Genomic DNA, 16,284 nt, shown 5'->3' on the forward strand with positions numbered 1-16,284 from the left:
TTCCACATCCCAGGAACCCTCTGAATTCTGGGTAGACTTGATGGTTTGTCATCCTTAACAAATCTCTTACATAAACGTAATGCTTTAGTGCTTCAAAATAGTAATGGCTGGAAGAGGTACAAACAGGTTAAAAGCAGGGATTATGAAAATCTAGTGACACCCCCCTCCCCCTTTTTAACTTTAGGCATGGTTAGTTATCATTCTTGATTCTGTTTCCTCACATGCAAAATGAGTACAACTGAATGGAGGATTAAGTAAAACTGCCATGAAAATGCTTGACATAGTACCTGGTACATATTAAACATTCAATAATAAATTATTAGCTGTTATTCATAGTAATCAATAATGAAGATGAAAACATGCTCAGAGTAAATCAACTGATTTAAATATCCCTTTAATGCTAAGAACAAATCTAAGCTTATTAGAATGTCTCAGGCTCAGACAGGTTCTCTCCCCAAACTCAGCCCTTCCTCTTGATGCCTTCTTAGGATACTAACAGCCAAAGGCATTAAAGGAACAGTGCAATAGGAGAAGTCCCTAACTTCTCAGGACGCTCAGTGTAAAGCCAGCCTAGGACATTAGGTCATAGTAAAATGAAAGTCTGTATCAAGGGCTGACTTTCCAATCCTTCAAGAGAAATGTTAGGGCAAATAGCTGGCCTAATATAACTAGAAGGTAAGTGGGAGCTATACAGGGAAGATTTGGCTCTCTCTCAAAGTTGATAGAAGCTACTAGAGTGGGATCATTCATCATTTGACCAAACCTTTATTGAGTCCCTCAGTGCCAGATATTTGCTGGGGAAGGGATACAGTACAGAGGTAAAGCCTTACCCTTAAAGAGCTTTTTGAATACGTTTAGTAATCAACAATGAAGAGAAAAACAGGTGCAGAAGTGAAATAACTTTCCCAAAATAAATGAACCTTCTCACTTGGCTTTCCTCGGCCTGTTACAAAGTTGGTGACCAGTTTCTCTCTAGGAGCCCTCTGGAAGTGTTCAAGGGTTCCAGGTTGGCACTCATAACACAGATGTGGCAGGGAGAGAAATAGGGAGGTGGTGGGGTGTTGGCAGGGTATTCCAGCCAGTTCTGCTGGAGGCTAAGGGGAAGCAGGCAAACTGGGAATGACACAGTAGGAATTGCCAGTTCATTCAGATTTAGGAGGCCATGCTGAGAATACTGTTAGTTCCTTCAACTTTTAAAAAGTTCTGAGCATGTTTAACTATTAGTATCACAATCCCCTGCAGCCCTGAGGACTCCATTCTGGGCCTAGAGACTCTTAGGGGATCCTGGCTGGCCTTCTGTGTGTAACTCAGACAGATCAGAGATGGGTGAGAACAGACTGTTGATCTCTCTTGTGTTTCTCAGTGCTCAGCAAATGCCCTGAGGCCAGCCTTGACACAGCAGGCAGCTCTCCTGGTTTCCGGAGTCCTCTGATAGCTGCAAAGACATAGGCAGAAAATTAAGAAACATGAAGCTGCTATATCAGTGGGCTTCGCTGCCTCCCATATGGCCAGGCTGCGTCCCTTACATCTCCCCACCCCACAGCACAACTGCAGTTGTTTCATTCAGTACAAGGTTTCTAGGTACATAGATGAGCAGAAAATAGAAGTCTATAGCCTATGAGCTCTCTTTTCATATCAGTCAAGCATATGGATCCTCACACTTCATACCTTCCAGCCTTAGCTGAGTGATCTAGAGCAGAATCAACTAAATTTTTTTTTTTTTTTAGTTATATAAGCTTTGGGATCTCCAGCTATTCAAAAGGTAAAATGCTTTCTGTTCTCTCAGAGATGTGCAAAGATACAGATGAACAAAGAGCTTTCAAAGCCTTTGAAAGACAGGGTATGGGGGAAATAGGTATCTTCTAGTACCTCAATTCTAGGTTCAGGGGTCCTCCTGTCCTGGCCTAGAGGTTTATCTCAGGCCCAAATTATCAGGGATATTCACAGGAGAGATACATCTGAAGGCTGGGGCACAGGGCAGGGCTCTGATCTCATGCTAAAGCCTGTAGCAGTGCTATCTTTTAAAAAATGGTTCTACCTTTGCCCCAGTTGTTCAAGCCAGTAACCTGGGAGCCCTCCTCTTCTCCCACATCTAATCAATCACCAAATTATATTTATTCTGTCTCTAAAAGTTTTGAATCCATTTACTTCTCTATTCTTACTACTATCACCTTATTAGAGGTCTTTTTTTCTTGCCTGGACTATAATCCATTCTCTACTTGGGAGCAAATGAAGTTTAAAAACCAGAAGTTTAATCATGTCATTCCCCACCTCTCACTCACGAATTCAATGGTCTTCAGTGATGACCATGAAATAAGGTCCAGATTCTTACCTCACCTTGAACCTGTCTAGTCCTACCCTCTGCCTAGAATGTGCTCCACGCCCTTTCCAAAGCCATCTCCCTAGTTAACTCTACCTTTTATTTTTTTGCTTATTCTTCCTTTTAGATGTCAGCTTAAACACCATTTCCTCAAGGAAAACCCGTTAGGTTAGCTCCCTGCCATGTGTCCTCATAACACTCCGTTCTTTTCTTTCATAACACCAATGATCACAACTGGTATGTTATTTATGAGTAATATCTGTTTAGTGTCTGTTCCCCTAAATATTGTCTATTGGGGCAGGGAGAGAAACATCAATTTGTTGTTCCACTTATTTATGCATTCAGTAAGTATGTTGATTCTTTTTTTTTTTTTATCCTCACCCGAGGACATTTTTTTTTGTGACATTTTGTTCAGATAGAGTAGGAGGGAGAGAGAGAGAGAGAAACATCGACGTGAAAGGGACACATCGAGTGGTTGCCACCCACACAACCCAACCAGGGCTGGGGACAAATTGCAACCGAGGTACGCGCCCCTAGCGGGAACCGAACCTGGGTCTCTCCAGACCGCAGGCCAATGCTCCAACCGCTGAGCCAAACCGGCCAGGGCAAGTATGTTGATTCTTGTATGTGCCCTGACTGGGGGAATCTAACCCACACCCTTGGTGTAATGGGATGATGCTCTAACCAACTTAGCTAACTGGCCAGGGCTCTCCAAATATACTGTAACCTCCATGAGGCCAGGGAACAATTTTATCTTGTTCACTTGCCACTGACGCTCCATTGTCTAGCACATAGCAGGTGTTCTGATTTATAAGAGTGAATGCATTAAGAAAAAATGAATAAAAGGGGCCATGTGTACTAGTATCTGGAGAGAAGGTTATGAAAAATCCTATCAGAGCCCTGGCCAGTTTTGCTCAGTGGTTACAGCATTGGCCTGTAGACCAATGAGTATCAGGTTCGATTCTGGTCAAGGGCAGGTACCTCGGTTGCGGTTCGTCCCTGGCCCTTTTTGGGGTTGTGTGGGAGGTGACCAATCAGTGTGTCTCTCTCACATAGTGTTTTTCCCTCTCTCTCCCTCCCTCCCTCCCTCCCTCCTACTTTATCTAAAGATAAATAAAAAAATATCCTCAGGTGAGGATTTAAAAACAAAGAATCCTATTCACAGCATAAGTAATTCTCTTTCTCAAAGGCTGATGCCATTTGTTTCCTACATTCCAACCCCAGAGAGCCTGAGAAATGGGCAGCACCCATTTCATAGGTAAAGCTGGGCCATAAATAGGAAGCATTAAGCCTGTAGGAGTCAGAAGACCCCAGAAAAGAATTAGCCCTGTATCTGAATCCAAATGTTCTCTTTTCTTTTTTGCACCAAATGGGAACAAACCTGTAACCTAGGTATGTGCCCTGACTGGGGGTTGAACCCACAATCCTTCAGTGTACAGTCAACCGAGCCATACCAGCCAGGGCTGAACCCAAACACTTTTATCTCAAGTTTTCACACATGGTGCCCGGGGGAAAGAGACTGGCTACCCTGAGGTACGCCAAGGTGGGCTTTACAGGTTAAGGGAACAGCTAATTCAAGTATCTTAATATAGTAAGAACAGAAACAGTACCCACATTTCTGGCAATGTGTTCTACTTAGCTGATTAACTTGGGGTGATAGCCTGACCACGGCTCATACTGTACCTAGAAACATCTAACAGGTTGTCTTTTTTCAGGAGTCCCCACAACCTCCCCAAATTTGTCCTGGAAATGGCAAGCCCTCCATGAAGCAAATAGCTCCCTAGGTCTAGGTGAGGGAAGCACAAAGATAGCCTGGGTACCTGCCTAAGAACTCTCCTGTCTAATGCTTGCCTGAGATGCAGCCAGACACTCACCACAGTTTAGGCTAGGAATGAGTAGGACACCTACTGTTGAGAGGCTACTGCATTTGTTGTCAAGGAATTTCAAGACCAGCATAGTTATGAAATTCAAGTCCCTTCCAGATACAAGTCTCTCTCCTTTTAGAAAAGGGAGCTGCAGTAGGCAGAACATTGGATGAGAACACATAATCTGTTCCAGAGCCAGAACAGGCCATAGAATAGCGGAAAATTGATTCCAGATGTCAGGGAAGATAATCTGCTCCCCATTACCCAAAAAAGGGGTTTGGTCTGCTGCTTGAATGTAACCTCCTTGGGAGTCAAGGGCAGCGATAATGCCACAGTAGGACTAGGGTGCAGTACCCACCATAGGCCATTGTTCCTAAAGGGCTAGGCCAGGTAACAAAAGACGGAGTTAGGCAGTGCAGTACACCCCCTCCCCCCAACAGCTGCTATCTCAAGACAGCTGTACCCAGCCTGTCTGCTCAAGGCTATTAAATATTCATCAGATGCTCGCTAGTTTTAAACATACAACTATTAATCTGGAGAGCAAGAGAAACATAAAGGTCGAGAGAGAGGAGGGGGAGGGGGAGGGGAGAAGAAGAGGCGTGAAGTGGAGAGCAATTAGAAGGATCCAATTCTTTTAAGTCCGGGAATCTGGAAACCAAGACAGGGGCACCCATCCTGTACACCAAAGCTGGGAACTACTTTCAGTGTAAATTGATCTTTTTGTTGCCACTCTAGATACAGAGCAAGCAGCTCAGTGGGAGCAGAAAGACTTGGGTCTAAGCTCCAGATTAAGCCTCCTTCCAGGGTACAGAATAACTGTGCAAGCTCCCTGGGATGGTTCTGGCTGATAGATAAAACTCAATTCCAACATAATCTAGTAGTTGAGACTGATCATAGCCTCTAAAATCAGACTGACTGAGCTTGAATCCCAGCTCTGCTACTTAACAGCTGCCATAACCTTGAATAAGTAATTTAATTTTTCTGGGCCTCAGTTTTATCACTGTGTAAAAATGGGATAATAGCTACTTTACATGTGGAGAACACAGTGCATGGTAGAGTGAAGAATGTTAGAATTGGCAAAATGCCACAGTAACTAAGACGTATTTTTGTCAGATTTTAACATCTCTGAAATCATGATGCAGCTTACATTCAATATTAAAAAACAACATTGTTTTTGTGTCAGTTTAATTGTTAATCTTTTTTTTTTTTGCAGTATTTAATAATACAACCTTATAATAAATGGCCATAGTGTCAATAAAATATTTTATAGAAGCAGCATGCTTCCAGCATAAGAAATGGACTTTGGTGTACGAAAATGTTTTATTGAATTTACTGGGATGACACTAGTGAACAAACACAAAAATGTTGATATGCACCACCTCCCACAACTTGTTATGCAACCATGGTAAATTATCTCTCCTGGTATCAGCTGCCTCATTTACAAAAATAGGGACACACAGTATACATTCAAATTGAGCTCTCTTCTCCTTTAGCCAGGCAATGCTGTTTATTTTCCCTATGTCACTTTCTCCTTCTAAAAAATGGGGTTGCCCTGGTCGGTGTGGCTCAGTTGGTGGGAGTATTGACCCTTGCACTGAAAGGTTGTGGGTTCAATCCCCAGTCAGGGTGCATACTGGAGGCAACTGATCAATGTTTCTCTCATACATCGATATTTCTCGTTCTCACTTCACTCTCTCTCCCTTCTCCTCTCTCTAAAATCAGTGAGACTTATCCCCGAGTGAGGATTAAAAAAAAAGGAGGGGGGCCCTGGCCAGTTTGGCTCAGCGGTTAGAGCATCGGCCTGCGGTCCGGAGAGACCCGGGTTCGGTTCCCGCTAAGGGCATGTACTTCGGTTGCAGTTTGTCCCCGGCCCTGGTTGGTCGTGCGGGTGGCAGCCACTCGATGTGTCCCTTCACGTCGATGTTTCTCCTCTCTCTCTCTCCTTCCTCTCTCTCCCTCCCACTCTATCTGTACAAAAAATGGGAAAATATCCTCGGGTGAGGATAAAAAAAAAAACAAAACAAAACAAATAAAAAAAAGGAGGGGGGAGGTGTCAAGATTGATGAATGAGAGTAGACTAAAAAGGTAATAAAGTGAGAAAACAATTGAAACAACTCTGTAATAGTAACACTACCAGCAAATAGCTGTATAGGCTCACACAGAGCAGGAGCCTATACAAGAGGGCACATATATGCTGCCTTTTGCATTCTAACTCAGAAGTGATCTTTGGGCAAAGCCTTGGGGGACGTAGAACTTCAGGGTTTGAGGCCAGGGAGGGAGTACTTTAGTTTAAAAAACCTGAGCAAAATATCCACCAATACCACCTCCATCTCCTTTGTTCACTTGGTTCAAGAGCACTCTGCATATTTGTAGGCAAGAAACCTTTGGTTCCCAACTGTCAGGCTGCTTGTTCCTGAAACAAAAAATAGTCTGAGTCTGTTTTCACCCTTTTGTGGCCAGAAAGTCCTGGCAGCTGCTGATGTTATCTATCCTTACATTCATTCTTAGCTTGGCATTTCTTTTTGAGGTGATAAATTTGTTCTAAAATGGTTGTGGTGATGACTGTACAATACAACTCTGTATATACAGTCATGAGCCACTTAACAATGGGGATACATTTTTTGAGGTAACACCATAGTGTTTTCCACAGTGGCTGTACCAGTCTGCATTCCCACCAGCAGTGTACTAGAGTCCCCTTTTCTCCACACCCTTGCCAGCACTTGTTTAATGATTTGTTGATGGCAGCCATTCTGACAGGTATGAAGTGATACCTCATAGTTACATCTCCCTGATGATTAGTGACGTTGAGCATTTTTTCATATGACTCTTGGCCATTTGTATGTCCTGTTTGGAGAGGTGAAGGGTTTCATTTTTATCAAAACAAAGACAAAGGCTATGAAGAGGCAAAGCCGGGATATCTCCTAGTGTTGCATGGCTCTAAACTGGCTTACAGAACTATAATAAATTCACAGGTAGTGAATGAAAAGTTATAGAAAACATGGGACCAACTGACTAAACTACATACTCAGAATAGGCAGACCACAAACAGGTCTGGGTCTGTCAACAATGAAACCCAACTTTCCAAGGACAAATTACAGGCCAAATGAAGAAAGATGTCATCCTAAAATTCTGTTCTTAAGACCACCCTAGGCAGAATTGAGACTAATGTTTCTGCATTCAGGGACTTTATCTTAAATTTATCTACCCATTCATGTGACCAATATCATATTCAGGCCTTTCTGGGTGCCCCAAACCAGGCTCAAGACAAATGGCTTTCCTTAAAGTCTCCAAATCTCAGAGGTTCCTGGCTAAGAGGGAGGCTTGGAAGAAATAATGTCCAAGACAAATTTCTGTCAAGACTATAATGTGACTTTGACTTACCTAGGTAGATCTTACCTCCTCAGTACTATCAGAACCCTAAAGACTTATTCAGAGACAGAGGGAAAAATCATCCAGTTAGTTCCTTGATGGCTTCAAGAAACAGGAAGACTCGTACAGTTTGTCAGAGTGAGCCTAATGACCCAAACAGGGGGGTTCAACTTTCTTAGGGAATGAACACTAATATTTACTATGTATAGGGCACTGAATTGGTTGACCTTATACGGAAGTCCTCCAATTTGCCAACCATTGAAAGGTGTACATTACCACTATCTTTCTGTGATTTGTTTTAGATCATTAAGTAAAAGATAGTTCATAGATTCAACTTTAGGTTTTTGTCAGGTTCTATGTCCTTTTTACTGTAAAATAATATCCCTACTAAGGGTCTTCTAAGTGTGAGAAATACCCCTTTCCTTAGATTATAAGCAATATCATTAAGTCAGGATGTTAGGTTCTGGCAACACATAAACTTGGGCTTGATTACTGATACTAATTATATGACCCTGGGAAGTTACTTCACCTAATTCTCAGTTACTTCTGTAAAATACACATATCACTGGATAATTGTTTTTTGGCTGCCCAGAATCCATTTCTTCTTCCTATTAATACCCTTCTTTTTGTGTAACGAGTTTTTTTTTTTTTTTACTGCATATTGCTCAAGTATGGGCATGTGACTCAAGCTAGTCCTATTTGATATTCCCTCCTTAAAACTTGAATCTTGAGAGAGAAAAAAACCAAGCATGGCTAGAGTTTACTTATTCCAGCCAACAGTGCCTAAGCAGCTATTGCTGCTTCAGGACTACCCCTGTGGTCTATCATTGCAGTTTCAGTTCTCTACAACCACTCTGTTTCCCAAGCCAGATTTTTTTCTTTCTTTTTTTTTATCCTCACCCGAGGGCATTTTTCCATTTTTTGTTCAGATGGAGTGGGAGGGGAAGAGAGAGAGAAACATCGACGTGGAAGGGACACACCGAGTGGTTGCCACCCACACGACCCAACCAGGGCCAGGGACAAACTGCAACCGAGGTACATGCCCTTAGCGGGAACCGAACCCGGGTCTCTCCGGACCACAGTCTGACACTCCAACTGCTGAGCCAAACCGGCCAGAGCCCAAGCCAGATTTTTTTCTTGAAAAATGTTTTATTTTATCCTCACCTAAGGATACCTTTTCAGATAGAGTGGGAGGGAGAGAGAAAGAGAGAAAAACATGGACGTGAAAGGGACATATCGAGTGGCTGCCTCCTGCACCGGGGACAAACTGCAACCGAGGTACGTGCCCTTAGCAGGAACCAAACCAGGGTCTCTCTGGATCGCAGGCCATAGCTCTAACCGCTGAGCCAAACTGGCCAGGGCAAAAAATGTTTTTATTAATGGACATAGACAACAATACTGTGGGGCTGGGGGGAGGGATCAGGAGGAGGGTGTCAATGGGGGAAAAAGGAGAAACATCTCTAACAAAAATAAATTAATTAAAAATAAATAAAATGTTTTTATTTTTTATTATTATTTTTTTTATCCTCATCTGAGGACATTTTTTTCTATTTTTTGTTCAGATAGAGTGTGGGAGGGAGAGAGAGAGAGAAACATCGACGTGAAAGGGACACGTCGAGTGGTTGCCACCCACACGACCCAACCAGGGCCGGGGACAAACTGCAACCGAGGTACATGCCCTTAGCGGGAACCGAACCCGGGTCTCTCAGGACCACAGGCCGACGCTCTAACCGCTGAGCCAAACCGGCCAGGGCTAAAATGTTTTTATTGATTTGAGAGAGAGAGGAAGGGAGAGGGAGAGAAACATTGATGAGGGAGAGAAGCATCAATCGGCCTCCTGTATAGTCCTTACTGGGGATTGTGCCCCAACTGGGAAACAAACCCGCAACCTCTCAGTGCATAGGATAACACTCAACCAACTGAACTACACCAGCCAGGGCAGCCCCTAACATCCTTCTAATAAATTCCCTTTTGTTTACATTAGCTACGTTGTTGCTTATGACCGATGAACTCCAAATGAAACACTGTTTTATTAGATTACTGACAGGATAGAGTGGGATTCGATATCCGTAAACTGATAATCTCCAGTAATTACAAGTAAATTCAATATGAACTGTAAATGAACAAAAAAACACAGTCGTGTTGTAACTATGATACAAACAACGAATACAATTTGCCCACTGATTACCTCCCAGGACACCTCTTGGCAGAACTGTTTTATAGTTAGGATAAAAGTCCCACATCCTTAATAGAAAGCCACCTTAACATACCTGACATGGGTCTTTACTACCCATTCTACTCCAGGAAATGTCTTGAGTTTTCAATAACCTGAAAATGGAGAATTAATATATCAGTCTTTCGAAAAGGAAGTTTTAAAGACATACAAAATAAAAGATAGAGATCCTGCATGCAGTTTATACATTACAGGAGAGAAACATGCAACTTTAAGGAAATTTTAAGTAACATTTCATTGTGAATATCAATATGGGGACCTATAGGGGTTCATCTTTGTACATTTTAAAATAGCTGAGCAGAAAGCTTTACTTTGGGGAGCAGATCTAATCTACAGTCATTGAAATTTTACATTGTGTCATTTAAGATGTCAGACTTTGTGCCCAGGTTACATTACAGTTCACTTGTGATGGGCAGGATTATTAAGAGTTATGGCTAATTTATGCGGCAGCATATGGTTTTTCTTTTTACAGCTATTTTTATTAAACAAGTTTTGCAAAGTTTTAACATTAAAATTAACAGCTAAAGAATTGTTTATGCAAGTTGCTGTCACAGTTTATGTAAAAGAGAAATATGTGCTATTAAAATCAGACATTTAGGTTACCTTTGGTTTTTTGCGATGCATGTTAGCTTTACACATCCTGATTCTCTTGCGATAATTTTCCTTTAAAAAGGGGGGTATAGAGTGATCTCTTTTCATCAAAACAAGACATAATGCCCTGAAAGCTGACTTCAAACCATGGTTGAAAATTCAGTTATTTACACTTTATCACAATCTACAAATACATTTTTTGTTGGTGTGTTTTAAAAAGAAAAAAATGTCCATCATGCACTGCTGCAGGCAGCTTGGCACTTCATACAAGAGGATTTTTCACCCCCGAGCAGTTTTAGGTGGCTCACTTAGAGAAGGCATGCAAACCCTGAAAATTAACAGAGGAGTGGAAACAGGGCCAACCAATTCCATAATTTCCTCTTGGTCTCTCAGGAGGGAGTACAGAGCCAGCCTGTCATGCCAGATCCTGCCCCAGCCCAGCTAATTTATTAATAGTGTTTCTGGAATTAGAAGGGAAACCCTTAAGGGCACCCAGTTTGCTAAATTGTCATCATGAAAAGCAGGTGCTATCCCTTTCCAATCTCACAGAGATTATTTGGTGTCACTCTTAGGACCACCTAGGGACTCTACAAAAGATGCAAACAAGGTGGCTGGCCCTTTAAATACTGACACCTCTATATGGAAACCAATCCAAGTTTTGGTTTAGTTGGGTTTTTCTCTCCAAAAATTAGATTTTGTGATAGGATTAGATAAAACTGTTTCAACAACTTCCAGGGGGTGAAAAAGCTTTGGTTATTTTTAAACTAAAACTTAACAACTCGATAAACTTTTTTTTGGTAAACTTAAAATAAAATCCCCACCACCACTTTTAAGAATGTCTCCAACTTTTAACAAGCCCATTAACTTTAGAATTAATTTAAGTTTATTTGAAAGAGAAAACTATTTTATTGTCCACCCACAAAAATGACAATTCATCACATTTACTTTGATTAAAAAAGGACTAAACTTTATTGACAAACTGCTGCAGACATTTTGACATAAATTTAAGCTACCTATTTAGGCAGACTTACACATGTAGCATTTAATCTTCCAAGAACAAAATGGGAGGATGGTACAAATCCAATTAGGACTTTAACTTATGTACAAAGTGGATTTTGATTCCTTTTTCATTCAGCTGCAGTGTCCCTTTTTATATCATGCTAGTGTTGAGACATACTTGACTATCTTGGGAACAGTTCAATAGTGACAACTGTCAACTTAAGAAAATCATCAGTTTTTGGCCCCAGTGTCCAACTGAGCTTTTCATGGAGTGCAGAATCTCAGATGGACAAAATACTTTGTCTTTTTAAATACTGAACTTTTAATTATTAGTACTAGTATTGAAAGATTGTTTGTGGCTAAAAAGCTCTGCATCAAATTCAATTCAGGTGGCCAGCCCCTCTCCCCCACTCAACCTCTTCAAAACCTCCTCTCCACTAAGTATCTCTCAACACTGTATGTCTGGGGCTAGATTTCAAAACCCACATAATGAAAAAGTCATTTTTACAAACCTAATCTTGTTGTTGTTTTTTAAGTCAATTAATGTTAAAAATTGCATCAACTATTTAATTCATGAGGATCTTTCATATTAAAATTTAATCTTAAGATTCAACCGCCACGTGCTTTTAAAGGAAACATTTTTAGAGACGTGTGAGCTCACTTTTACATGGTGGCACCTATTGCCGTTAACGTTTGTGATTTTAAATCTTAAATAGCCCTGAATTTTGAAATGTAGCCTAGTTTGGGATTCTGCAACTACAACTATATGGGATGCCTCAAATCAAAACTAAGATAAAGTTAACAAGCCTTAACTTCAGAACCTTTAAGCAAGCAATGTCACTTTTGAAACTAACAGGTTTGTGGGTTTTTTTTACTCAACTTCTTTTTTTTATTATAAAAGGTACATTTCTGTTTATATTTAAACAACAAAGAAAAAAAGCATCTACACACTTAAAAAATTAATTCGATATTCCTAAATCTATTTTAACTCATTTTAAAATACTACATACAGAAGCCAGAATGCAGAGTTAAGAATGGAGTAAGGTGGGGAGAAGAAGGGGACCACGAAGAAAAACACTTAGACAATTACTTGTCTGTTGTGGGTAAAGCAACAGGAATCCTGGGAGATACAAGAAATCAGTAACAACTTTGCTCATAACTGATATTTTCCCCTCATGTTTGTTTTTAATAACGTCCATATGGGTGCTCTCTGTATGCTCCTTTCACCGGCCTAGCTGGAGGGGCCTTCAGCGACGGCCTGGTCCCATTCCAGTCGTCTTGGCCTATGGGGAAAGCAAGAACAGTTTATAAATCATGTGTCAATGGTATTTGGGGGTAAGCAGGGGTAAGTCACCTGGTAAAGAAACACTGCTTTGCTTTCCCATGTCTTAATGCCACCTCCCTAGTGGTCCTTGCTTTCCCCTCTACTTGGCCCTCCTGAGCAGCTTAGGGAATTTCCCTACTGGACGGCAGTTCTGAGTGGATGGGCAGAAGGAAAAAGCTCAGAAAGGGCTTGGAATAATCTCCAGCAAAGAGGCTCTCCACAGGCAACATGATCAACCGCAATAAACCCAACACTTCCTTAGACAGTGAAGAAATCAATCTGAGTGGGTCTACACTGCCCTTTCCTGTTCACAAAGCAATCAGACAGCCTCAGGTAAGGTGAACTTATGGAAGTCTTTCAGATTCGAAACAGGTAGCTCCCTTTCCATAACAGAAAATCAGATTTCCTCATGGAGAAGTGTCCTCTGGCTCTTTGGGAGAAGCAAGCAAGGACTATTTTTCATGAGACTACCCACCAGCAGAACTGAGGTCTACTGCTCTGGCAGAGGGAAGTACAATCAAATGTGTTTAAGGAACTGATTAGGAGAATTTGTTATTTCCTTTCTTATGCCAATAGAAGCCAGACAACACGAGTGACATTCTTAAATGGTTTTCCTTTGTGACATAGAAAAGCCAGAGGGAGAGAGAGGATCGCTTACTTCTAAAGCTGACCTCTCATAAAAATAAATTGTGTTTATAAGCTTTTTCTTCCCACTCACTGCCCTAGTTTACCCATGCCACTTTATTCCTGAAGTTATTTCTTCAGATGCCTACATTCACAAATATCTGCCTCTATCACCATAGGTTTAAAATCCCCTATATGGATCTAAAGTTACACAGAACCCTATCTAAGCCTGTTTCTATGCTTAGTATCATAGATATGCCCATCACCTTCCAAATTGATTCTGGGTACCAACAAGATAGTTTACTTTTCTAATTTTGTTTATAAAGGCAGAAATCAGAACAGATTACCATGTCAACATCATACCAAGAGCACAAGAAGCAGTCTGCCTCTTTCAGATCAGTCTTTTATCCAGCAAAACAGAAATGCAATATGGTCAACACAGAGAGGCCCCGTTATACAGCCTTACTGATGGAAGGAAATATCCCAGGACAATCATATTGCCCTTCTAAATAGTGGCATACGGGTAGAGCAATTATTGATTGCAACTCACCAGTGCCATTTAGCTAGAACTAGTAAAAACTGTTTTCCTGGGCAAGTAGCTGATTGGCTACTACATACTGTGCTCAGGAGTTGAGCTCAGCTTATCCATCTGTGGGAGGCCCTAAGAGGTTCCCCTTTTTCAGCTAGAGGAAGGGGGAGACTGTCAACTAATATCTTAAGAACTGTCAACTGCTGAACCTTTTGCCAAGGATTCTGGAATTCCTTCAGATATGTTTAAAATGCCTCACATTTAAAAGGCTGCTCCCTTTCTGCATCCATGGTCATATGGTACTCCCTGTGGGGCCCATTAACACGAGGCCATAATTGGCTCTTGAGGACACTCTTGAGCAATGCATTTTCAACCAAACCTCAGGGAAGGCAGTTTGGTCATGCAGCCATTTCAGCCCCTATCGCTCTCTTAGGATCAAGGACTGAGTTGTCTCCAAAACAGTAAGGATCTTGGTGCCAGCACTGCCCTAAATTGGCTCTAGCCCCTATTGCTATTAATCTGAGTCTACAGGTTTTTTCTTGACTCAACCTGCTCTGGCTAGCTACTTGCAATCTAGGACTCTTTCAGTTATTATTTCTACATTGGGATTCTTTTTGATGAGATCCAAAATTGTTTTTACAAGTGAGGTAAGGCAGAAGAGTAGAGTTGGATATAATTAAATTCTTATTATCCACCAATGTGGTCTAGGTATCAGCAGCAAAGGCCCAGAAACATATCCTAGGTCTAGCCATCTCCTGACCTAAAGTAGGAAAAAAATCAACATCAGCTTAAGCCTGCTGCTTCAACCAGGCAAAACTGAACCTGAGTCCTAGTTTAGGACATCTGTTTAGGCTTCCAAGAGTAGTAAGTACCCCTATCTCTAGCGCACACTACAAAATTTAAATAAGATGCCCTGGCTGGTTTGGCTCGGTGGTTAGAGCATCAGCTCAGGGATCAAACTTTAAATAAGAAGAGAATTCTGCTGTTACATCTACCGACATCTTGGCCTTTAAAGGGTTCTCCTCAGGTGTGTGACTGTCTGATCCCCAATAATCCCGCATTCTCTCAGGCACTTACTTGCACATTCTGCCCCACCACAGAAATAAAGACATACCATATGCTTCATAAGAATCTTGAACCTCCCCATGTCCATAGTCATAATATTCTGAGTCCCTAAAAGCCAAAGACAAAGCGTTAGAGAGTCATACAGCAACTATGTTTCAGTTTCATCTTTCTCCTAAATACTTCCATATTTCAGTCATTTCACTGTGTCTAATAAGAAAAAATGTTCATTCTATCTTCAAACCACAAAATATTACCAACACATGTATTAACTATGTACTCATAAACAAATGGACAACTATAACAAAGAAAAATGGATATCACACAATTTAAAGTGAAAAAGCACAACACAAAATTGACCATAGGGCACATACATATGTATTTATAGGGTTCACTGGAAGAAAATAAAAAACATGAAAATAACTGTTCTGTTCCCTTCTGAAGAATTATGAAACACCTTCTCAATCAATCACAGATAAGATACATAACACAAAAAATATTTAAAAAAAATTTTTTTCATTGATTTTACAGAGAAAGGAAGGGAGACAGAAACAGCAATGAGAGAGAACATCGACTGGCTGCCTCCTGCATGCCCCCTGCTGTGGATTGACCCCCACAACCTGGACATGTGCCCTGACCGGGAATCGAACCGGGGACCTCTTGGTGCATGGGTCGATGCTCAACCACTGAGACATACTGGATGGGCCACAAAAATTCTTCTTCTTTTTTATCCTCACTCGAGGACATTTTTTCCCATTTTTTGTTCAGATAGAGTGGGAGGGAGGGAGGGAGTGGGAGGGAGGGAGGGAGAAACGTCGACGTGAAAGGGACACATCGAATGGTTGCCACCAGTGTGACCCAACCAGGCCGGGGACAAACCACAACCAAGGTACGTGCCCTTAGCGGGAACCAAACCTGGGACTCTCTGGACCGCAGGCTGACGCTCTAACCACTGAGCAAAACTGGCCAGGGCAGACACAAAAGATATTTTTAAAGAAAAGTGCAGCTCTGGCCAGCATGGCTCACTTGGTTGGGCCTAGTCCCATGTGCCAAAAGGTTGCTGGTTCAATTCTCAGTCAGGGCATATGCCAGCGTTGAAGGCTTAATCCTGGGTAGGGGGGTGCAGTAGGCAATCAATTGATATTTTGCTCTCATGTGAATGTCGTCCCCCCCCCATTCTCTCTCTAAAACTCAATAAAAAGAAATCTTAAAAAAAAATTGCAGGCCCTGGCTGGTTTGGCTCAGAGGTTGGAGCGTCGGCACTCGGACCGAGGAGTCTCGAGTTCAGTTTCAGTCAAGAGCACGCGTACCTCAGATGCAGTTCAGTTCCTGGCCCTGGTCAGGGTCATGCAGGAGGCTACCAATTGA

General features: G+C 41.8%; 1 protein-coding gene across 5 annotated transcripts in view; it reads right to left on the reverse strand.

The window, feature by feature from the left end:
• Nucleotides 1-571: 571 nt before the first annotated feature.
• The window catches only part of KHDRBS1 (KH RNA binding domain containing, signal transduction associated 1), a 42,636-nt gene continuing 26,923 nt past the window's right edge, over nt 572-16,284 (reverse strand). Inside the window, exons 8-12 of one of the 5 annotated variants that reach the window (XR_004958890.1) lie at nt 14,969-15,027; nt 12,468-12,660; nt 10,391-10,450; nt 9,825-9,882; nt 572-1,435 (exon numbers count right to left, since the gene is read on the reverse strand). Coding sequence is in view for 2 of the 5 variants with exons in the window: in XM_036255863.1 (XP_036111756.1) it covers nt 12,563-12,660; nt 14,969-15,027 (157 nt within the window). In the remaining 3 variants the exon portion in view is untranslated. Of the gene's footprint in view, nt 1,436-9,824; nt 9,883-10,390; nt 10,451-11,321; nt 12,661-14,968; nt 15,028-16,284 lie in introns of those variants that run through there. The other 4 variants (XR_004958889.1, XR_004958891.1, XM_036255863.1 and 1 more) reach the window with 4 other exon arrangements.

Source organism: Molossus molossus, unplaced genomic scaffold (genome assembly GCF_014108415.1).
Source record: "Molossus molossus isolate mMolMol1 unplaced genomic scaffold, mMolMol1.p scaffold_m16_p_12, whole genome shotgun sequence".
Taxonomy (NCBI): Eukaryota; Metazoa; Chordata; class Mammalia; order Chiroptera; family Molossidae; genus Molossus; species Molossus molossus.